Source organism: Chionomys nivalis, chromosome 14, assembly GCF_950005125.1.
Source record: "Chionomys nivalis chromosome 14, mChiNiv1.1, whole genome shotgun sequence".
Taxonomy (NCBI): Eukaryota; Metazoa; Chordata; class Mammalia; order Rodentia; family Cricetidae; genus Chionomys; species Chionomys nivalis.
The window spans coordinates 15868131-15892821 of NC_080099.1; the positions used below are offsets into that span (position 1 = coordinate 15868131).

The window sequence follows — 24691 nt, forward strand, 5'->3', positions numbered from 1 at the left end:
GACGAAGGGCGAGGGTGGCTTTGGGAACGAGAGCCCGTGGAATAGTGCACTCCCTTCTAACCATCTGAAGGGAGAAATGGAGACTGTGTGCTCAGGAAGGTCCAGCCCCATCACTGCCCAGGCCAGCATAGCGGGAAGACTCAGCCCTGCCTGCTGCTTCAATGAGGACAGCATTCCAGAGAGCCCTGTCAATCAGTCTAGTGAGCCCAGGATCCCACCGATGCTCCACATCCTTCATCTCCTGGGGCATTAGCAATAACCTGGTACCCCTGGACAGTGCAAGTTTCTCTGGAAGACCAAGGGTGAGCAAAAATATCAAATAATTCAAACATTCAATGATCTAACATCAAGTGAACAAATCCCAAAACAAAAGCCCAAGTTACAAGAAAAACCAGCAAATGAATTTTAAATTTTAAAAAAAGAAAATAAACTCTTGGAAGAGTACTGAGTATCCAGACAGCTGGATGAAATAAGGGTGTTGGTCCTAATTGGACTTCAGGCCACTCTTATAAGAAGGACTTTGTACCTGGTAGTATAAACTTAGTCAACCAACTGTGATTGGTGATATTATGGACCCAGGAAGAAAACTTACTGCTGCCAATTTCCTAAACGAATAGAATTTCCAACCACGTTCTAAATAACTATAGTTATTTCTACAGACAAATGTAGCTCTTGATCCCCATCAAAGAAGCTTCTGTTTCAGTAGAGCACAACTATGACAGACATTTATAGCTGATCAAAGTGCAGAGAACTGGCTGTGGGATGCCCACCTCCAACTAAGACATCTGAACTCACACATAAGCTTTAGGAAACGAGTCAGAAGAAGGGCTGGAAAGATTCTATGAATCAGAAGGCCCGCATGTGTTCTAGGAGCTAATGTCTTCCATTATGACAGAGAGCTGTAGTCACAAAATCTTAATAATATCGTCACCTAAACAAGATCTCCACAATTAGTTAACATCCCACAGTTGTGGGGGAAATCTCACAAAAAATTTATATCATCACCTTTAGATGAAGAGTACTATGCAATTAATAGTTACTAAGAGATGGAGAATCAGTGTTCTCTAGAGACAGGCACCCTGATAGATTATCCAACCCCATGTGGTCACCCCTAAATACATGTATGTATGAGCAACACCAAATGCTCTCAGCAACTGTATTTACATATACATGTTATTATACATATATAATATACATAATCAACAATAGTAATTAAAAATGAAAAGGCACTCGGGAGACATGGGAGGAATTGGAAGGGGAATGTGGAAATAGAAATTATGTTAATGCTGTACTTATGTTTGAAATTATCAAAAATAATATTTTAAAAACTCAAAAAAAAAAAAAAGAAATAAGGGTGTTGGTATTTTCTGAATATGTGCCAACACTTGATTCTATTATAACTTTTAAGGTTTTCTGCCATGCTGGGAAGTGTGCTGACACCTCAGTTTGAATGTTACTTGAATTTACCTGGTGGCTAATGTTGTGGAATATATATATATATATATTTTGAGTTTGTTTTCAATCACATATCTTTCTCAGTGTTTTCAGCTGCTTTTTAACTGAATTGCTTTTACAGTCCCTATTTGGAAAGCTTCCTGTCTATTTTAGGGGAGGGTTATTTGTCAGATGGGCCCTTTAAGAAGGTAACATTGCCAAGCAGTGGTGGCGCACGCCTTTAATCCCAGCACTCGGGAGGCAGAGGCAGGCGGATCTCTGTGAGTTCGAGGCCAGCCTGGTCTACAAGAACTAGTTCCAGGACAGGCTCCAAAGCTACAGAGAAACCCTGTCTCGAAAAAACAAAAAGCAGCATCGCTGTTATCTCTAATTAGCATAGGAGCCGGGTCAGAGGAGCTCTTTCTCTACCCTGGCCCTTGCTGATACCTTCTTGGAAGTGGCCAATGATTTACGTATGTATGTCCCGTTTGCGGTGGGAGCATGAGCTTGTCTCTCCAGGTGGCACAGATGACACCACAGGACGAAGGACGTGGAAATAGAATGGTTCTAGCTCTGTGGCTCTCAGCCTTGTTGATCCCCCAGTGGAAACAGAGGCTCAGATAAGGATCATTGGTCACGTACTGGAACGGAACGCTTCCTGTTTTCCGGTGCCAACGACGGAATCCGGGGGCATCCAGGATCATTAAGTGTTAGGCAATTAATCTGCCCTTAAGATGCACTCTGAGCTCCCTAGTGGGGTTCTTCTCAATTCTTATGTGCAAACCTCCATAATTTTCAATTAAGCAGTAAGTGAAGGAAAAGTAATTTAAAATATACTTTCCATTTATTTTTGAGATAAGGTCTTTCTGTGTAGCTCAGGCTGGTCTCATTGTGCTAGCCCATCTCAGTCTCTCCAGTGCCAGGGTTACAGGTGTTTGCCACCATCCCCAGATGAATACATAATTTCTAATTAATGCTGGCTGCTGACTGTATTTGTTGGTTTTTTTTTTTTTTCCCTTGGTTTTGTTTTTGTTATTCCAAGACAGGGTTTCTCTGTGTAAGACCTCTGGCTGTCCTGGAACTCACTCTGTAGACCAGGTTAACCTCCAACTCAGAGATCTGCCTGCCTCTGCCTCTTGAGTGTGGGATTAAAGGTGTGTGCCCCCATTGCCCAGCCTGTGTGTTTGTTTATGATCTGAATATGTAGTATATTCAGGTGGGCAAAGTGTGTTAATAGCACATTATTTAATGTCATGTGTGATGAAAAACTGTATTTAATGGGGTTTTCTTGTAAAATGAAGTTCTTATTTTGACAAAATGTTTCAATAACTCTGTACAAAACTGGTGTCTAGAGATGTACAACAGATGCGTGCATGTTGACTTACAAGTAACCTGCAGTAACAAACTACACGTGCCAGCAGTTCATGCTGTGGGAAATCTCTTTGGTTTAATGGCAGATGGCTTTATTTACTGATGGGTGTAACTGATGGGTGCCCATTGTGATGTCCGCGTATGGATGGAATTTTATGTGCCTTTATCCCATCTTTTGCATTGAGGAAGAAGCTCACTAAGTTGGAAGGCATAGATTTTTCAATTATCGATGGAAGCAGTTTTCCTCTCATTTCTGTCTGGACAAAAATCACTAGCTTGCAATATGCTGGGTTTCTGTAAACAAACAGAGTTACAAAAGATAAAGCATTCATACTTGATCTTATGAAGTGACAAGTTTAGAGAGAGCAGAAGTCTCAAGTTTATTCTCTTTGATTCTTTTTATTGTGCATATGACAAGACAGTTAACTTAAAGGGGGAAGGGACAGGGACCAGAGGTCACATCCTAATAAAATAAAAGTTCTATTAAAATATTAAGTAGTCAGAATGTATATTAAAACCTTAGCTGAGTCGGGCGGTAGTGGCGCACGCCTTTAATCCCAGCACTCGGGAGGCAGAGGCAGGCAGATCTCTGTGAGTTCGAGACCAGCTTGGTTTACAAGAGCTAGTTCCAGGACAGGCTCCAAAATCACAGAGAAACCCTGTCTCGAAAAACCAAAAAAAAAAAAAAAAAAAAAAAAAAAAAAACCCCCACTTAGCTGTAGTTACCCTTTCTTTTGCTATTTATTCAATCCTCAAAATGCACGCCTTTTCTTTTCTCTGGACATTCGTTCTACTCCTGTTTATGTAGCATTTTTAAACTTTATGTAGCACTTTTATACATGTAAATTGTTTACTTAATAAGAAATACAATATCTGCCTCTTTTAAAAATAAAAAAACAGTGAAATGAAAATTATATACATTTGTTCCTGCATATATGTATAGTTTTTCACTGAGATATATTTTCCCTTTTATTAAACATAGATTATTTTCTCATATAATATAATCTGAATACAGTTTCCCTTCCCTCTCCTCCTCCCAGTCCTCCCTGCTTTCCCTCCCCTCCAGATCTACTCCCTTTCTGTCTCTCATTAGGAAAGAACAGGTTTCTAGAAGATAACAACAGAACATAACAAAATAAAATATAACAAGGTAAAATGAAAATCATCATATAGAAGTTGGCCAAGACAACATCATGTTTATGGTTATATAATTACTTTTATTAATTTCCCCGTTCTCTGAGGCAGAGTTTGGCCTTGCATCTCAGCCTGGCCTTGAACTCATCATGGCAATCCTCCTGCTTTCACTGCCCAAGTTCTAGGGCTACAGGCTTAAACGCACACGTCCAGCTACACACATGCAGTTTTAATCCTTAGATACTATGGTCACAGAAAACACATTTGAAAACTTTAATTCATACTATGTTTTATAAAAAAAATAAGGTGATTTGAAAAATTCCAAGCTATACAACTATTCAATTAGCAAATTACCCTGTGAGAGGAAATATTCTAGATGCAAATTCAAGGGGAAAAGTGGTGCTCAAAAGGCGTTAACCAGCACAGCAGGGAAGACTCAAGTGGTTATGGCATATAGGTTCTATCGGATTAATTTATATGGGCTACAGATCTATGTAAAAATAGCAATATTTAGGATATTTTAGAATGTTCACCTTTTCTTTATGTAAAATTCTATGTCAACTTAAAAATATGGAGGCAGAATTTCACAGTACTATTTTAAGACCGCAGTCAGCGATCACAGGAGTATCACCACATCTACACCTACATCTCCCTATGAAGAGTAGATGATTTCTGTCAGCCCCGAAGCTCGACTGGAGTTTACTATGGAATCACACACGTCTGCTGTTTGTGAGAGTGATTCAGAATGGACAGTGTTGGACAAGTGTTCTGCACAGCTTGATTCCAAATGCCCTATCTACAACATTAGACTGCATAGGAAGAACAGACGAAGAACCACAGTTTCTCTCTCCGTTCTGCGAGAATGCGACTAAGATTATCCCGGTGGGATGGGGGCAGAGTCTGACCCTACACACGGTAGCTAGACCACCAGACATCCTGCCAAAAGTCAATTCTCCTCATTCACTGGGAGCAGCAGTTTATTCTGTTCTGCTGGGAGCATAAGATATTGGTCACAAATTTCAAACTGACCAAGAAGTGGAAGGCCCCACGTTATTATTCCTGTTCTGACTATGTGCGGTATTAACTTTGTCCACTTACATTTAAAATAGATTTTCAGTAGAAAAAGCATTAAGGAATACAGTACTAAAACTACAAATACATTGTCTCTTATTATGAATTTATATTTTGCCATCAAATTTTTTATGTTCACTTTATATGTATATGTCAATACTGTGATTTAATAGTAACAGCATAATTTAAGAATAATGGATTCTTGAGGTGATTTGTATGCATGTATATACTCCAATTCAATGCAATGTGGGCTTTTATTAAATCTATTTTAGATTACCATTTTGTCCTTTGGTTGACCACCTGTCAGCAGTACCTCATTCCTGATTTTGGCAGTTTTTATATGAATATTCCTGCTGGATATTTCATTCTGTAGATATCTTTAAGCAGGTGATCCATGTAAATAATTTACTCAAGGTAAAATATTTATGACTCATAAATGTGTACTGTAATTTCAGGGAATTTTATTTTATTTTTTAATTTAAATTTTAATGTTGTTTTAGAATTGTTCATGAAAATACAGTAGTACTGTATCTACATCATTTCTACCTCTCCCCTATCCAGCTCTTCCTAAATCCTTCTCCCCACCCCTATCAAATTTGTGACCTCTTCCTCAATTATTGTTTTATACACACACACACACACACACACACCCAGACTAAGTCTTCCTCAATTATTGTTTTATACACACACACACACGGCTAAGTCCACTTAGTGCTGCTCATATATTCATATCTTTAAAAGATTCCTTAGTTGATGCTGGAGAAATATAAAACATCATGGAAGGTTTATCTGTGGGAAAATATTTGTGTATTTTGTTATGCCCAGAGACTGAAAATACATTTTATAGTAAATTTTATAGTAAATTACATTTTATAGTAAATTATCTGTTCTTAAGACACAAATATAAAAAGTTATTTTTAAAGTTCTTTTAAGGGCAGTTTTTTTCCCTCCCAACACAGTATGTTGGTACAAATTTCTATTGATGAGCTAGGAATCCTGAAGTAAATCCTAAGATGAAGAGAAAAGGCCTGCTAAAGTAAACACATATAAATAACACTTACTCTTTGAGAGGTGAACACACAAAGCCAGAAGGATGATTATAGCCACGGATATAATGCGGAGATGGAGGATATCCTGGGAAGTCCACACTGTTAGCTGTGATTAAAGAAACTGAAATGAGACCCAATTGACAGAGACAAAGATTATTTCTAGAAGCGTAATTTTAAAGTCTATGATAGCATTTGACTTCATTGCTAACACTAGTTTTATAGTGTACATGTATTGGTAGTAGTGCTGGTTTCCCTAAAGATGCTGCTATGTTTTATACAAGAAAGCTCTTTAAAAGCATCATTTAGTCCCTTCTGAGGTTTGAAACAAAAGAACAAAGCATAAAAGAGATGGTTTTATTGGGGCTCATTGATTTTTGTTAATACTTTTATTTTCCATGAAATATCTGAAGTACTCAGACACTTCAAATGCTTTCTTCTGTTAATCCCATGTACTAATTTCAAGTAATGAAAACTTAGTAGAATTTGTCTTAGTAATTAATTATACAGAGAATATGCGTGTTGTAGTGAAAAGAGGGAAGTGATTCAGAATAAATTTACGGTGATTACTTATTTTTAAATAGTTTAAAAATATATAACTTTTGCTACGGGCAGAGCACAGGAATTGTCCTGATTTTTTTCACAAGTCGCGCAGCTCAGGGCAGAGGAGCGGGCGGCGTGGCCAATGAATTCCCGTTTACGGATCGCTCTCTGAACAGAGCCCATTATACTGGGATGATGGGGTGCCAGAGTGACACAAAGCATTTTCCACTTAAAACATGGAGCTATGCTTGTTGTTCTTCTCTTTTGTGAAATCTGCTACCGTCTTCCAAACAGTATGAGTCTTTGGTGAGGCAGGTACTGCAGCAGTGAGCATTTATTTTGAAGACCTGAAAGACTAGAGCTTTAAGTTCAGGAGCTTATTATCCAGGTAAATCAATATTTTTTATGCTCAAAATCTGGAAACTTGAGTTGTAACCTTAGTGAGACTCTACAGACAAAATATGTAGCCCCAAGCAAGGCACAGAGGAAAGCCTTAAAGGACTACGAAGAAAGCTGGCCAGACACTGAACATGTATTCAGTGGAAATGTAGTGCGAAATGTGTGCTTTGCTGCTGCACAAGTTGAATGGATATTTCTAGTCACTAGTTTACACTCATACACTTTTATCTATTTATTATTTTTCGAAACAGGGTCAATGTGTAGTCTCTATATGGCTTGGAATTCACTATGTACACAAGGGTAGCCTCAAATTCATACAGCTTCACCTGCCTCTGCCTCCTAAGTGCTGAGGTTAAAAGCATGCTCCACCATGCGTTTTTAAATTATCTTCTTACTCTGCTGTGCTGGGATGGAGCCTAGGGCCTCGTGTGGCTCTGACAGCACCATGACACTGAGCTAAAACTGTAGCTGTTATTTTACCTGCCCTCTAACTATTAGTAGAGGCTAGAAATGACTTATTTTCAAGACATGGAAAATTACAGACCTAAGTCTAGAAAAGGCAAATTTTCATATAATAGGTAGTGAAAACATTTTATCTGCTAAACTTTGAAACCAATGATTAAACTATGTATACTTTGAGGACTTCCATCTTTAACGATCTGCTATAAGATCTGAAAAGCTGGCTTTGAGTCAGAGGGATGAGAAGTTTTGTTTGTGAAACAGACTACCGGAGTCATCCCATTTTAAGTGTTGGGAAGTGATAACACAGCGTCACTGTCTATTCCTGAGGATCTTACAGGAGAGGAAAGGTCCTTACAGAAATTACAGGATTAAATCACATTCAAGAGGAAAGTTGGGATCTTTGCTGCTACTCTGCCAAAGTTTGTCCTCCCTCTCTTCTCCCCCCCCCTCTCTCTTCTCTCTCCTTTCTCTCCCTCCTCTCTCACTCTCCTCCCTCTCTCCCTACCACCCCCCCTCTAAGTCAGGGTTTCTCTGTGTAGCTTTGGAACCTGTCCTGCAACTCACTCAGTAGAACAGGCTGGCTGTGAACTCATGGAGATCTGCCTGCCTCGGTCTCCTGAGTGCTGGGATTAAAGGCGTGTTCCACCACTGTCTGGCTAAGTAACTTTCATGGCACATGATCTTAAGCTTGCAGAGTCCACACCCTTGTGTTGTGAAAAGGTTTTGTGCCAGTAACACAAGTTAGCAAATAATGATACATTTATATTTCATAGTCACATTATTGCAGAGCAGAGTAGGGTTATATTAAAACTTGCATCCCCTAGAAGAGATATAGGCACATTTAAGGAAAGACCCACCCAACAATATTCAGTATTATCCTATTTTATACTCAGTAGTGTAACAATTATTATATATGTCCATTTTAAACAAGTATAAAATTATATATAAAAAAGCTAGTTTTGTTTCATAGGGTTAAAAATGCATGCATTGAAATTTTAGCTACAGTCTCTGTCTGTATTGATCCCTCAGTTCACACTGCAAAAGTCCAGGAACAACTTATCTAAGCAGCACCTCTTGGGTTAGGTAAAATAGCTCACCTATGTACAAGACACAAGCTTTTTGGTTGTACCAAATAAATAAATAAACAAACAAACATAAAAAGAATTGGAACTACAGTTTCTTCTAAACCATTAGTACCAACAAAGGCAAAACATTTTTAACGACACACCGTAATTATTCTAAAACATGGGCAAACGTTTCCACTTACTACTGATAATGTCGATATTCCCTTCATAGTGCTTGATGCAGACTACGTCGACAAAGTCTCTAGGGGAAATTGAGCCCATGGCAAAACTTTGTGTCATGGCATGGCATACAAATGTGTCCTGCAACAAATCAAATCATAAAGATGGCAAAAGTTGCTTAATGTTAGTGTAATGTTAGTGGTTTGCTGTTCCCCAAGAACTTCATCTGTATGTTTAGTCTGCCTTTAGGGGAAAAAAAAAGGTTTAAGATGAAGTGTTAAGGTGGTCTCACCATATCAGCCTGCAATTTTAGTGCTAGAGAACACTGGGTCACAATTACACTTGCACAACATTCCACAAGGAATCCAAAGAGCATTTGTTCTATTTGTAGATGAGAAGACATGGCCCAAAGACGAAATCCTATGTATGGCTAGAAAGCTGTTCAGAATTAGAGCCAAGGTTTTCTGTTCTGATCTTTCTTTCTTTCTTTCTTTCTTTCTTTCTTTCTTTCTTTCTTTCTTTCTTTCTTTCTTTCTTTCTTTCTTTCTTTCTTTCCTTCCTCCCTCCCTGCCTCCCTCCCTCCCTTCCCTCCCTCCATCCCTCCTCCCTCCCTTCCACTCCTTCCTTCCTTCCTTCCTTCCTTCCTTCCTTCCTTCCTTCCTTCCTTCCTTCCTTCCTTCCTTCCTTCTTCTCCTCCACCCCCCCCTTTTTTTATTGAGACAGGGTTTCACTGTGTAGCTCTGGCTGTCCTGGAACTCACTAAGTAGACCAGGCTGGCCTCAATCTCACAGAGATTCACCTGCCTCTGCCTCCCAAGTGCTGGGATTAAAGGCATGCACCACCACCACCCGACCGGTCTTCTGATTTCTGTACAGCACTATTTTGTCCCTCTGTGGGGTTGGTAAATATTCTGAAACATACATTGATTTGGCACGTTATGGAATAAGACCTAAAATTTATCATCAGTTTTTGAAACCACTGGTGAAACTGGATTTAGGATGGCTTAACTACAAATCCCTCCAACTCTGGGCTTGCATATGAGACCTCCCAGAGTCCTACAGCCAGCTCACTGAAAGGACCCACAGTCACTACTTATCCCCTCCAGTGATTTCAGCTCTCTGTTGGCCTGGATTGCTCATGCCAGGAAGGGAGTTCTTGAGAGAGCAATGTAAAGATACACCAAAATCCAAGTTGGTGAACCAGTGAATTTTATTAGGGGTACTTACAGGAATATGAGTGGGAGTTACTTACTCAAAGACAGCTGCACTACAAAGCCCACCCTAGCATGGGGAACAGTGTGGCACAATTAATAAAAACCCAGAGACAGATATTGGGGTTCAACGTGAAGGTCAGAAAAGCAAAACAGCCAGCCACTGGCTCTTACCTCAGTCCGAAATGGCCATCCTGCCTCCTGGAAACCTTAGAATGAGACTGCGTCTGAGTGCTGGTTCCTCCCATCTTATAGTCCTTTCTAGTGCTGGGATGAAAGGCATGTACCACTAGCATCCGGTTTCTATGGCAAACTAGTGTGGCTACTGGGATTAAAGGTGTGTGTCACCACTGCCTGGTCTGTAAGGCTGACCAGTGCGGCTGTTTTTCTCTGATCTTCAGGCAAGCTTTATTTATTAAAATACAAGTAAAATATCACTGTAGAACAGTTCATAAAAGCCAGACACCTGGAGCTCACTGCACTTCCTGCAGGCAGTTCAGGTCTGAGCTTGTCCATTCCAGGTGGCTCAGTTTGTCTGAGCCTCTTCCAGGCAGCTCAGACAGCAGCCTGTTTCTTCTAGGCAGCTGGGCAGCTCTCTGCTTCTTTCTGGCTGCTTGGCTTGTCTGAGTGACTCTCAGCAGTCTTTACTACTCACATACTCATGAAGAGGAAGGAGTCTAGGAAACTTGGTCAGTTTCAGGGACTTCCTGAAGCTATTTTGAGTTGCTTACTTCCTGTCTTAATGGAGCTTGCCTTAAGGACAGAATGCTTCACGTGCCAGAAAGAAGCACTGTAAGCATATAGTTCTATAGTTACTAAAACATGTTTAGTTCTCACACACGATAGAACTCATTTTGGTTCTTCCTCCTTCAGTATGTCCCACTGACTCCATCTCTAGGCTGTGTCTTCCATCCTTTGTGTTTCCTTTGCTCCATATTGCTATTGCCCTAGCATAAAACACTGTACGATCCTATTTAGATTGCTCTGATAGCTTCCTGACTGTTCTCACTAATTTCATCTTCCCCTTCAGTTGTGATGGAAAGTTTTATTGGGCATCTTCATCTAATTTACCATCTGTGGTCTTTGAGAACCTACTCTTTTGGACTTTAATGATTCCACTGAAATGCCAGCTATTATCCTCAAGGAACAACATTTGTGTGTGACTCAGTCTTTCTCACTGCTTTGAATACACTTTTTTCCCCTGTGTTTTTAGTGCTTTAACTACAATACTACATGGAGTGTTTCTTTTCTGGATCTGATTGGTGTTCCATAAGCCTCTTGTATCTGGATAGCCCCCTTTCTTTAGATTTAGAAATTTTTCTTCTGTGATATCAATTGAAAATATTTTCTAGGCCTTTGGCATGGAATTCTACTGCACCCATAATTTGAAAGAGATTTCAAATGTTCCATTCACTCAAATGTCATTTCTTAACTGAGTGATTCATTTTTTTCTCCACCTTATCCTCAAACTTTCTTATTCTATCTTCTGAATGATAATTCTATCGGTTAGGGTTTTTTTAGTGTTTTTAATTTGACTTGAGTTTTCATTTTCACTTCATAGCTTCATGGGTTTTCTTTAATGTTTCTATATCCTTATTGAATTTTGTTTCCATATCCCAAATTGACATTGTTATTTTATTAACCTGTTTGCTTTGTTTTCTTGGAATTCATTGGAGAGCTATTTCTTGTCTTCAAATTCTTTTGGGCATTTGTGTCCTTATTTCTTTGAATGTTTTATATAATTTAAAATAATGAAATTTTGTTTATGTTTTTCTCGTTAGGGACTATTACTATGGGATTGATGATATTCAGACAAGATATTTTATTTTGTTTTTCACATTGCTTGCCTATTTACATTGGAATTTTAACAAATTTTAAAATGAGGAACACTTCATGAGTTTGTATGTCAGGCTTGCACAGAAGCCATAGCAGTTTCTCTGTATGGTTTTAATATAGGTGCTGCCATAAGATGTTCCTTCATTAGTTTATACTTTGTCTTGAGTCTTTCAGAAATGTGTTGATTTGCTTTTTTGGTGTGTGTGTGTGTATGTGTACATGCTTGTGTTTACAGCAGTGCATGTGTGGAGGGTAGAGGACTGTCTTGAGTCTTTTAGAAATGCGTTGATTTGCTTTTTTGGTGTGTGTGTGTGTGTGTGTGTGTGTGTGTACATGCTTGTGTTTATAGCAGTGCATGTGCGGAGGGTAGGGGACAACTTTAATTGAAACAAGAGGTCTTTGTTGTTTGTTACTATATACAACAGACTAGCTGGCCCATGAGTTCTGAGAATTCTCCTGCCTTCACATTTCATCTCCCCATGGGAGTGCAGGGGTTACAGCTGCTACTTTGACCTTTTTTTAAATTTAAATTTATTTTTTTTTTTAACATACGTTCTTCATGCCAACTCACCAGTCCTGGTCTTTGATTTTCAACAGTACCTACTGTTTCTTTATCAGTCCCTATGGTGAATATCCACATTATACCTGTTTTCTAGAGTTATATTCATAGATTAAATTCTGCCAGGACACTTGTAGTTGTATTACTGATGACAGGAGAATCTCCAGTTCCAGGCCAGTACAGGCAGTGTAGGCACTGAGAACTTATGGGTTTCTTAGAAACCAAAACACTGCAACAACCCCAAAAAACTATGGCTGGAGAGATGGCTCAGAGGATAACAGCACACCTTGTTCTTCTATGGGACTAGGCTTTGGTGTCTAGTATCCACACAAGAGAGCTCACAGCCAGTAGTAACTGCAGCTCCATGGGGACACTAGGCCTCTGGCCTCTGAGCACCTGCACTCAGATGTATGTACCATGCTCTCTCCCCACCCAATATAGATTCTGACTCCTCATCAACAAGACATGTTTAAATTCATTTCCTTTAATAGAGCTAAGTTTAATTCCCTTATAACAAAAAGTACTTATCAACAAGAGACTGGAAGATTGGAAATGTGATAATTATTTACAAACAGTACAAAGCTAATTGGAATTAAACTCCCGACTAATAAAAATAGCTATTTTAAGCCTTTTATAACATTCCAGCTAGGTGTAGTGGTTCATGTTTATAATTCTATCACTCGAAAACTAGAGGTGGAGAGCAGCCTGGGCAAGTAGGACAGATCTGATCTCAAACTGGATTTTAATAGAGGTAGTGGAATATGTGTTCACTGATGCCATGTTTGCTTGGCATGCAAGTAGCACTGGGTTCAGTCCCCCACACTGGAATTAAAAACAGCTAATTCAAATCTATAAGACATATATTTAATAATTCACACTAGTTAAAAATAAGGTAATACAGTAGACATTATTCACTATTAAATAGTACATTACCGAATCAATCTTGTGTATCACATTGTATCCTTTCAATGATTTATCCCAAGTAATTCTGTTTTCAGGTTGGTAGAGGAAATTGGAGACCTTAGCTGTTGACTCTCGAATTACTCCTTCAATACGGTATCTATGTCATCAAAGTAAAGAAAATTTTAAAAAATTGACTTTAATTTGGAGATAGCGTGCAACTGAGATTAAAGAGAGCAAACCACAGTAAGGAAATTGTGAAACTGAGGATCTGCTGTCTAAAACACCCGGGACCAAAAATGCTTGTTATTTTGATTCCTTTTTAAATTTATTATATTTTCTATGTAATAGATAAATATAATTTATTAGTATTTATATTATTTTTGAGTATTTGCATATCTATAATGAGATATCTTGGGGATGAGATCTGTCTCAGAACAAAATTCATTTGTGCTTTAGCTTCTTTATATTATGCATTCTAAAGAGAATTTTATCTAACAATTTAAATAATTTTATTTAATACAGTGTATTGAATGTGAATTAGCATAGTTTATTTAAATAAGCATTGCAGCAATTATTTCAATGTTTACTTTTCTAGCCTGGCCTGTCATCTCAGCTCCTTGGGAGGCTGAGCAGGCAGGAGAATCATTATGTATCATTTTTGTCTAGGAAACAAGGTGACTTCAAGATCAGACTGGGTAACTTAGTGAGACCTTATCTCAAAATGTACAAAGAGTTTGGAAATATAGCTCAGTGATAGAGAACTTTCCCAGTGTGGGTTAGGCCCTGGTGTGTCTGTGTAGTAATTAATTTTTATAGACAGTGATTTTTAAATTCTGTGGATGTTGTTATCTATCAAGAAATTAAGGTGGTAGGAAGACGCTGGATTCAAATCCACTTTAGCAGAAGGTTGCCAGCTGAAAGTACAATCAGAGTAATACGGCCACGCCCCCAATGCTTTTACTCATTTCTTTCAAAGAAGGAGAACAGATGTTTTGAGGTAAAACCTTTAAGTTTCTAAAGAATTAAAATTTATTCAGAGAGTGTGAAGAGAACAAAAATGTCATTACTAGAGAGGAGAATAGTCACGTGTGTGGAAAATTACTACCCTCAACTTTTGCTTTGTATTCACAGAGGCCCGGCCGAGCTATGGACCCTCGCTTTTTTTTTTTTTTTTAATATTTATTTATTTAATTATTTATTTAGTATGTATACAATATTCTTTCTACGTGTATGCCTGAAGGCCAGAAGAGGGCACCAGACCTCATCACAGATGGTTGTGAGCCACCATGTGGTTGCTGGGAATTGAACTCAGGACCTTTGGAAGAGCAGGCAATGCTCTTAACCACTGAGCCATCTCTCCAGCCCTGGACCCTCACTTTTATGAAGCTCAGAAAGTCTCGAAGTTAAGCTCGCCTCAGCCTTCCGAATGTCAAAGCTACAATTACAGGCATGTGTCATTGTATCTGGCTGGCGTCCACTATTTGCTCGGACAAGGAATTCTTTAGATGACTTCCTTGTATACTTGACTTTTTTTTTAAAAGCTTAGGTGTTTCCCAATTTCCTCTCTGAGGTATTCTGAAATTTCTTAATGTAAGGTTTACTTCCTTCATGTCAAAAATATTTTTTTATTTTTTTTATTGTTTATTTTATTTTATCTTATTTTTGGTTTTTTGAGACAGGGTTTCTTTGCATAGCTCTGGCTGTCTGCTTTGTAGACCAGGCTGGCCTCAAATTCACAGAGATCTGCCTGTCTGTGCTTCCCAAGTGCTGGGATTAAAGATGTGCAAGACTACTGCCTGACCTTTCAGAAATTATTTTTAAAGATTTATTTATCTATGTACTTTATGTATATGGGTGTTTTGTTTGCGTGTTCATATGCACACCAGGAACTGAACTCAGGACCTCTGGAAGAGCAGCCAGTGCTCTTAACTGGTGAGCCATTCCTCTAGAGGCTACTATTTGAGAGAAAGAGAGTGAGAGAGAGCAAGGGGAGAGAGAGAGAGAAAGTCACCATGTAATGCAACAATGTCAGACACGAAACAGTTAAGATTTATGCACAAATTTTGTTCACACACGGCCACAGTTGTCCTTTACTTAACTAATGTCTCTCAGTAAACTCTAATGCTAGGGACAAGCTATACCTAACCACACCTAATTAGCCCTTCATAAAGCGGTCCTTCAGAAAGGTAATTACTGACGATGACTAACAGTAGCTGGTCACCAAGTGCACTTCTGCGGATCTATTGTCTACCCTTCTGTACTGCATCCTGCTGGACAGCAAGACTTTTCATCCAAGGCCCCACTGGAAAGCATGGTCAGTGTGGACACACGAGAAAGCATGGGAATATGGAGAGTAGAGGGGAACACGGTGCCAAAGCTCTTTTTGGGAGACTTGGAAGTCTGTTTTACAATTATTTATGATAGTATTATTAGATGATATTGAACTGTTGTAATTACTGACTCTTTTCCTTGTGATGTATAGATAACAGAATTTAAATGTTACTTTTCAAATTATCTTATTAATACTATGTTGAATGAATTTTTATAATGTGTGTGTGCCTGTATGAATGTATGTTCATCATATGTATGCAGATGCCCACGGAGGCAGAGAACATGGAATTCCTTAGAACTGAGTAAAAGGCATGCGTGAGCTACCTGATGTGGGTGCTCGAAACTGTGTGTTGATCCTCTGGTGCTCTTAATGACTGTGACATCTCGCCCATTTGGTTTAGGAAATAAACCATAATAAATGCTATACTAAATTTCGGATTTTCATTTTAGTCACAGCAACTTTAGCCACTACTTTTGTTGTTATACCATTTTTAAACTCGTTTAAATTTGACTTATGTTAGTTATAAAATATATAAATAGCTCAGGTGTCTTCCCCATGGATTTAAGAAAGGATTAAATATATTAATAATAATCATCAGCATAGAAGTATTGATAGCGATCATCAGCATAGATGTACTGATAGCGATCATCAGCATAGATGTTTTGACAGTGCTCATCACTATAAGGTATTGATAGCGATCATCAGCATAGCAGTATGGAAGTAACTGATAGGAGAAGAACACAGCATGTTCCCTTGGTAATGGTAAATGAGCATTAATGTTAAAGTAGAAAAGGTAGACTCTGGTACATGCCTTCTCTGGATAATGTGCTTCAATTATTCCATACATGCACGGGAAAGAATTAGGTTCAGAAGGAATGATGATTAAGGGAATACAGGCAACCTCTGAAGCTAAGTCCTGGTTTCTGAAAGTTCTCATTTCACTGTTACAGTGTAGGTACCTTGGGGATAGTCACCTAGGTAGGCCGTTATTCACCTGGAGGCGGGGAATAATGGTGTTTATATTGTGGAACACGTGGGGAGTAAATTAAAATTTTATTTGGTGTAATGCCTACCATAACATTAGAGCATTAGAGGAACTAATAGTTGGGGACAGAAAGAGAAAGATGTGCCTTCCCTCTGATGCATAAAACCAAGTGTTCAAAACTAACCACTAAAGTTCTTTTTGGGGCAGTAAATTATTAACAAAAAAAAGCACAAATGCTAATAAAATATATAGATTACCTCTATTTTTGTTTCATTTTTCAAGACAGGGTTTATCTGTGTAACAGTCCTGGGTGCCTAGAACTTATTTTGTAGACCAGGTTGGCCTTGAACTCACAAAGATCTGCCTGCCTCTGCTTCCTAAGTGATGGGATTAAAGACATGTACCACCACCACCGGGCTAAATTACTTTAATAATGTGCTTATATTTAACTTTCTGTTTGGTAATCAATATAACTAAAGCACATATATTCACGTAAGTCTTTGTGGCAGGCAGTGTCCTGGTATAGGGATACCACAAAAAATAAGGGTGACTTATTTCTAGGCACATTCTTATTCAAGTTCCCGTTCACACCACTTCATATTTTAATAAGACACACAGGATGAGGTAAAAAAATAAATTCCATATAGTGCCACCTATGTAGGGTACAATAGCAGAATAATTAGTTAGAGAGGGACTGTGTACATGTAAGACATTTGGCCTAGTGGGAGGTCGTTCTGAAGATGAGAACCAAGAACCTGCCAATCAAAGCTGACATTAGCTTTGGAGAGATATGGGGAGAAAGGGTGCCAAGCAAAAGAACCATGACGGCTTTGTGAGTCCAGTACAGTGTATTTGAGGATGTAATACAGGGATGAAGAGGATGAAGTGACAGGAAGTGAGGGCCCAGGAGTGACTTGGCGGTCAGGACAAAATGTTTGGATCTTACTTTAGCCAGGAAAGAAATCCTTTAAAGGGTTTTATAAAGGCGAGTTTCAAAATCCAAATTATATTTTAAGACTTGGCTTAGGCACTGGGTGGACAATGGGATGTTCAGGAACAGAGACCAGGAGCCATTCACATAATCCACTGAGAGGTGGAGGCTGCAGCAGGGTAACCGCAAGAGCTAACAAAAGCCGACTAGCCGGGTCTCTGTGTGTTTGGTTACACAGGGCTTCGACATGGATCCAAACATGACACCAACGACCCTTCTCTTGCCCATTTTTAGAACACCTTCTTACTGAAAACAGAACCTGTACGCCAGCTAGTGTTTGTGACGGCAGACGAAAGTGCTGTAAGGAGCCAGTATTCAGCAGTGCTGCAGCTGGCTGGGAAGCCAGAACAGGTGGACCTATCTCGGGGAAGAGACAAAGGAGGGGCACGAATCTGCAATTGACAATCAGTGCTCACAACCCTCCTCTCCTACTACAGTCCATGGCAGACAGGGATCTGACCCAGGCACCATGGGAACACCAACTGCAGGAGACTAGAAAGTCACCAGCAAATGTGAATGGCTCAGCAATCCAGGGCCACTGCTCCAAAGAAAAACACAAAGAATTCAGCAGCTGAGTTGCTTGCTGGGAAAGAATAAAACGGACTAACTCTTAGCCAAACTGACCAAAGGAGTAACGCAATCCAAATTAAGAAGATTAATCAAAGTATATACCTGAAAAAAGACAGCTTTTTAAATAAATGGTGCTGGAGAAGCAGAATATTAGCCAGCAGACGATGAAAGTGGGTCTGTATCTCTCACCTTGCACAAAAATCAATTCAAATTAGATAAAGGTTTTTTTAAACCTTAATGGAAGGCCTGAAACTCTGAAACCGGGAAAGGAAACATTTCAGGATGCAGGTCTAGGAAATAAACTTTAAAATAAAAGCCTAGCAGCACAGTAAGTAGCCATAGCATTGACACACCTTGAAACAGGTACCGCAACAATTAAACACCCAAACCTTCCCTGCCTATCAACAAGTGGGCCAACAAACTGAGCAGCCATCTTTCATGAGAAGAAACAACTGCAGTACAAAGGTGAGTTATGGAACTAAGAAGTGTTTTGGGCACCATGCAGGCACCAGCTGCTCCCAACCCTGTGAGAACAGAGCTAGTCTTGTGCCAAATCCTCCAACTCCACTCACCCCTCCTTCCCTGCTGGGTTATTTCTTAGCTGCAGTTCAGTAGGCCTACAAGCAGGACAATACTGCCACCTACTGTTTGAACTTTTACTATCCCCTCCTTTTCCCCCTTTTGGTTCCTTGTTCTTCTTTTTCTGTGCTCTTCTTATTGTTTCTTCTCCTGAAGTCCAGAGGCTGGCCTGGTTTATGGTGTCTGGGTACATATTCCCTATGCCACTTTTCCTTTTCTGCAATCATTCCCACTCCTATGTGCGGTCCTCTCCCCAACTTCCCACCTAACAACCTAGGACCTATCTCTAGCCTCGGGATTAATGCCCCCCCCTTTCTTTCTGTTTGTACTAAAATATTAGTATATGCAATACTACCAGGGTATCTTGACTCCTCAAATTAATCAATATTTAGCAAGGGTTGTTTTGCTAGTCGATTTTCATAGTGGGTTAACTACTAGCAGAAAATTCTGCAAATAGGAAAAGAGAAGGCTATCCAAACATAAAAGGCACACAGAACACCAAATAGACTGAAACAGAAAAGAAACTCCCTAAATCATTATCACTAAATTTACAAAATAAAGGAATTATATAAAAAGCTGTGACAGAGAAAGGCCAAGTCACATACAAAAGCAGGCCATCAGAACAACGCTAGCTTTTCAGTCCAAACTAAGAAGAGATGGGGCTGATGTCTTTCAGACTCTAAAAGGTCTCGATTGCCAGCCTAGTCTAATATACCCAGCCAAACTATCTGAGCATATCATAATCGAGGGTGAAGGAAAACATTTCCATGACAAAAGCAGGCTAAAGGAATGGTGCTACCCACAGTAGTCTAGGTCTTCGTATGACAATTAATCCAGACAACCCCTGCCCCAGATATACCACAGATCAACCTGTTCTAGAAAATCTTTATTTAGAGTCTTTTCCTAAGGGATGCTATATTGTGTCAGGCTGACCTTTAATAAAACAGGCTTGACTTCCCCGGTATGCCTAGGCTTGAGTACACTCTCCCTCCCCTACCCTCAGTTTATTTTTGAAAATTCTAAAAAAAAAAAAAAAAAAAAGAAAGAAAGAAAGAAAGAAAGAAAGGAAGGAAGGAAGGAAGGAAGGAAGGAAGGAAGGAAGTTTGTTCTACTATTAAGGTCATCTGACGTGAATAAGAGAAATTCATGCCATCCTTGTCTACTAATAAAAAAATGGCATGCAGGAGGCTAAAACAGGCAAAGCTGAGTTAGTGAGACCTATTCTTTAAAAACAAACAACAACAACCTCACAAAATCACACCGACAGCCAGAGGTACAAGTATAGTTTTCAAAGAAATGTTTTCTAAGAATTTGGTCATGGTTTTCTCAATAGCACAGTGATCTAAGGGAACAGGTGTTATACCAAGAACTCTAAAGGAACACCTAAAAAGAAGACATGACACTCACTTTGAGTGCACTTGTGTTTGAAGCAGTCTGATTCTCAAAAACACATTTTCAAAGCACTCTATAGAAAAACAATCTGCACTTAAGAGTGAGAAAAAAATTGATGGGATTTTTTTTTTCAGGGGTTTGAGAGAAAAGTGAAGGATTCCAAATATCATAAAAATGCTTCTGCTGGCAAGAAATGTCAATGCGCTTTTGCACGCCTTTTCTGTCCTGATTAATTAGGAGTTTTCTGGCATCAGGGATGAATCTCAGGGCCTTGTGCACGTGAGTGAAGGACTCAACACTGACCAGCAAGGATTTGCTCTGTGACTGTGTTCATGTTGGAAAATTGTTGCACAACGCACGACTGCTCTATTTTATGAGAATCACATGACTCCATGCATCACTTCCCGGAGACTAGAAAGCAGTTTGTTCTAGCTAATAAGCAGTGTTGACTTTCAGATTTGGCAATGCCACTGAATTGAAAACTGCAAACTGGAAAATGTACTCACAGATTTCCGAGGAACTTTCTAGAGGTCTTGCTGGAAACAGTTACCTTTTTCTCAAAGGGGAATAAAATCCAGAAATAAATTAACTGTCACATACAGAAAACAAAACAAACCGAAAACAAAACAACCCAAAAACAAAACAAAAGTGAAACTATGTTTTTCTGGCTTACAAAAGAACATATTATTTTAAAATGTCTTTACAATAAACAATCATTAAAAAAATAAACTCTTGAGAAATACTTTTCTCTTACTGAAGATTTAACCACTTTCCAGTCAGATATATCTTGATTGTAAGCTAAAACCTCTTCAGCAGAGTTTTGGGCAATTGCCTTAAAGTCCATCTACCTGTGAAAATTTAAAAACAAATGGTTGGTAAAATATAATCATATAAACAAGAAAAATGCTGTGGTGCAGAAATTTTTGAACTCATGGAATGAAGCTGCTCTTCTTCCCGTCTCTCAACTATCGTGCTCTTTTACTCTTTAATGTTATTTTTAAAATGGCATCTGTCTTTTAGCCATGCACAATAATTGCTTGATCACTTGCATTCCACAAACCTTTCTTCAAATGAGAAAATATGCTATTGTGTAAAACCAGACTTTAGAATCAGGGACCCAGGTGAGATCCGTCTCTGTCCTCTGTGAAATACGATATATAATATTTTTATTTTCTTGTTTCCTTCTTGATGTAAAATTAATATATATGTAACATCCTGTAGAGTCAATGTATTAAAGGCATAAATGTGTTAAACCCCCAGAGCATGGCATGTTATAGTCGTTCAAAAAACCATTATTTCCAAAAAGCTTCTTTTTGGGGCTGGAGAGATGACTCAGAGGTTAAGAGGACTGGCTGCCCTTCCAGAGGTCCTGAGTTCAATTCCCAGCCACCACACGGTGGCTCACAACCATTTGTAATGAGATCTGGTGCCCTATTCTGGCCTGCAGGCATACATGCAGGCAGAACTCTGTGTACGTAATAAATAAATCTTAAAAACCAGCTTCCTTTTTTTCCTTATGATGTGTTGCACTCTGCTCATCATGTGTTCGTGGTATTAACAGTGGTAAAGTGAGTGGCAGGGACCATATATGATTTCTGCTTATGCATACACCAATCAGCTATCTTCTTGTCCACTTACTTAGTTACCACCTCCAGGATATTCCTCAAATACAACCAAGAAACTTCCTTTCTCAAGGTCCTTGCATTTACTGTTTTCTCTCCTTGTGAATTCATGAGAGATTATGCTTCATTGAACCCTTTGCTTAAATGTCAACTATTCAGACAAGATCATATTCAAAGCAATTCAGTTTAAACACATTTAATAAATCTCTCCTTGCTGGTAAGTACTGCAAATGACTGTTTTCATTCCACCACAGCCCCAGACTGAAATTGGGTAGTGATTAGGTCAGGAGAGCAGGGACTTAATAGATAAGATTAGTGTGTCTTTCTAAGTGACTTCAGACAGCTCATTTGTCCCCTCTGCCCTGAGGACACAGCCATGAAGCAGTAATCTGTATTCCAGAAGAGTGCTGTGACCAGAAACCAAACGTGAGAGCACTCTGGTCAGACAGACGGACTCCACAACCGTGAGAAACCAATGTTTGCTATTCATAAAGCACCTGGTCTATGGTAATAGGTAGTAGTTCCCTCAAAGGGATTAAGTACAGCAGCAAGCACAGCCAAAACAATTAAGAAACTGTGTCTGCTGTGACCGTCTTCAGGCGGCTGGTATGTCATTGGTCCTTCAGCCCATCAACCAGTTTCCAGTTGGGGAAGCCGGAGAGATGTTACCGAGAACACAGCAACATATCTGGATTGAAAGCCCAACTCTGACACAGAAGCTGGTAAAATTTTAAGCTCTGAATTTCAACTTCCTACATTTATAGAAAGGAGATACTAATACTCCTGGGGCCCATAAGGGCTAAGAGAGTTATTCTATGCAGTCTTGTTTGAAGCAGTGAAAGGTTTCGCTCACAGTGCCCAAATCAGGTTAGTTTCTTATAATGAATAGTTACAGCCGTCACTAAAACGTCCCTCAGATAACTGGCTGTCCGCACACTGCTGCACCTTCACACTCAAGTGTCACAACATTTGCAAGATCCTCAGCTCTCACCTAACACTCTGGGCTGGGTCACAGATCTGTGTTCTCTTGCTTAGTTTCCTAGAAAGGCAGAATCACTAGGAGATTTTTTTTTATATACTAGAAAAACCATTTTATACTCTTTGTTTCCTTACCTTTCTGAACAATTCTAGTCCAGAACTTTAGTGTCCATTGAAATTATTCTCCAAGTCCTGGTGGAGAGCTCCATATTTGTTAGCCTGCAAGGGGATAAGGTGGAGGTAGAATTATTTTGATCCATGACTTAGGTCAACATATTTTAGAAACTCTTCTGCATCTCCATAAAGTCCTTCATTAGCACTTTATATCTTGATTAAAAACACAGTCTTCAGTGGAAGTGATAGTTCTTCCTTCTCTATCGCTGTGAGAAAACACCCTGGCCAAGGTTACTTATAAGAGAAAGCGTTTAGCTTGGAGTTCATGGTCTCAGAGGACTCGAGTACATCAAGACAGAGCAAAGGCATGGGAGCAAGAATAGCTGAGAGCTCACATCTTTATTGTCAAGTGGGAGGCAGACACACACACATACATACATACATACACACACATGCTGAAAATGGCACAAGCCTTTTGAAGTCTCAAAATCCACTCCCCAGGGACATACCTCTTCCACCAAGGACACACCTCCTAATATTTCCCAAATAGTCTACCAACTGGAGACCAAGAATTCAAGCAGCTGAGCATATGGGCAATTCTAATTCAAACCACTATTAAGAAAAAAATAATCTTTTTCTTTCCCCCTTCAGTGTGAAGATTGAACCTATCACCTTAAGGAAGTGTTCTTCCACCCAGCTACATGCTGCTGGGGGAGCTGCTTCAGCCAACAGCCTTTAAGATACTTGCCCACTTGGGCGTGGTCTCCTGTACTATAAATGCAGATAAAAAGTTTGTGTAGTCACTTGCTCTCTCTCTCAGCTGCTGGATTCGGTTCCTGTTCTCTGCTAGAGCAGAGTGTTGATCTGTGAGTCTACCCCTCAATAAAGAACCCCTTATTATGGAGTGTGGGACTACTTTATTGTGTTCTTCTACAACATCCCAAAGACGAGAAACTCAAAGCAATAGCTAAAAAGAACTTTTGAAAAGGACAGGTTAAAAAGATACCTAGCTGAAATTTAGGTTTTTAAAGAATCTAGTGTTACTAGGGCCATGCACAAACATCATTTGCCTGGTCTCCAATATGGGCTTTCCTAGCATATAAAACACAGGTTTTTACTTCTCAGCGACTTACATAATACTGGTCTAGACATTTCACAATTATTGGCATTTATCACTAGCTTTACGTTTTTCCTTAGGCAGTATCATTATTTTAAAACCATTGCACATTTCCACAATAGATGTGTGTTTAATGGACCACTGAACTGTATTTTACGGTGTCTGAAAATTTCATTTGCTAAGAGAAACAGGAAGGTAAAGTTTAGAAGGACAGAGATGGTACAAAGGTGCAGGACAAATTGTAGTTCTATTACCTGACGATGTAACACTGAATGAACTAGACCGTATTCGGATAGAAGTCAAGGAAGGATGTCTTCAGCCATAGGGTCAGTGGAAAACCACCTTAGACTAGTGTTGAGATAGCATCTTTTTTTGATAGAGCGAGCACTCGGTTGCAATTTGATTCTTCCCACCTCATATCCTGTCCCGGCCTGACAGACAGGTTCACACAAGTTAGTAATCTTTACGTTTGTATAGTTTCCCTCTTTCTGTAATGCCCGACCGGGTCCCTAATCCATTTTGGGTCACTGCCATTCTTTCCTGAGAACCAAGTTCCCCAAAGAGTTTGTTAAATCCCATCACAGGTCCATCTGACTCCTTCCCCCAGTTCTAAAATCTAGGTGGAAGCCCAGGTGGGTCGGAGTCCTGGAGCCCTGAGGAAGGACGAAGGACTTGGTGGGCTGACTCGGTACCTATGTTGGGAACGGGATTCTCTGAAGTCGCACAAAGCTCACTGGAAAGACTTGGGCTTTGAGGATCTGGGTCTCAGAAAAGGGACCAGCCACTTAGGGCGCCTCCA

At 39.5% G+C, this 24691-nt stretch overlaps 1 protein-coding gene across 1 annotated transcript; it reads right to left on the reverse strand.

Annotated features, from left to right (window-relative positions):
* Positions 1–91: 91 nt before the first annotated feature.
* Positions 92–24527, reverse strand: Stard6 (StAR related lipid transfer domain containing 6). Its single transcript, XM_057789257.1, has 9 exons — positions 24147–24527; positions 22797–22880; positions 20816–20909; positions 20568–20617; positions 13243–13369; positions 8728–8845; positions 6072–6165; positions 2906–3099; positions 92–288 (listed from the first exon to the last, which is right to left on the reverse strand). The coding sequence occupies exons 3-9, from the start codon at positions 20903–20905 to the stop codon at positions 92–94; spliced, it is 870 nt and encodes a 289-aa protein (XP_057645240.1). The 5' UTR covers positions 20906–20909; positions 22797–22880; positions 24147–24527.
* Positions 24528–24691: the final 164 nt, after the last annotated feature.

Coding starts and splice junctions, on each gene's coding strand:
- Stard6 (XM_057789257.1), bottom strand. CDS start 20,905: ATGGACTTTAAGGCAATTGCCCAAAACTCTGCTGAAGAGGTTTTAGCT. Junction 20,618..20,815: donor GGAAAGTGGTTAAATCTTCA/GTAAGAGAAAAG, acceptor TTCCCCTTTGAG/AAAAAGGTAACTGTTTCCAG. Junction 6,166..8,727: donor GAATATCGACATTATCAGTA/GTAAGTGGAAAC, acceptor CTTTAATCACAG/CTAACAGTGTGGACTTCCCA.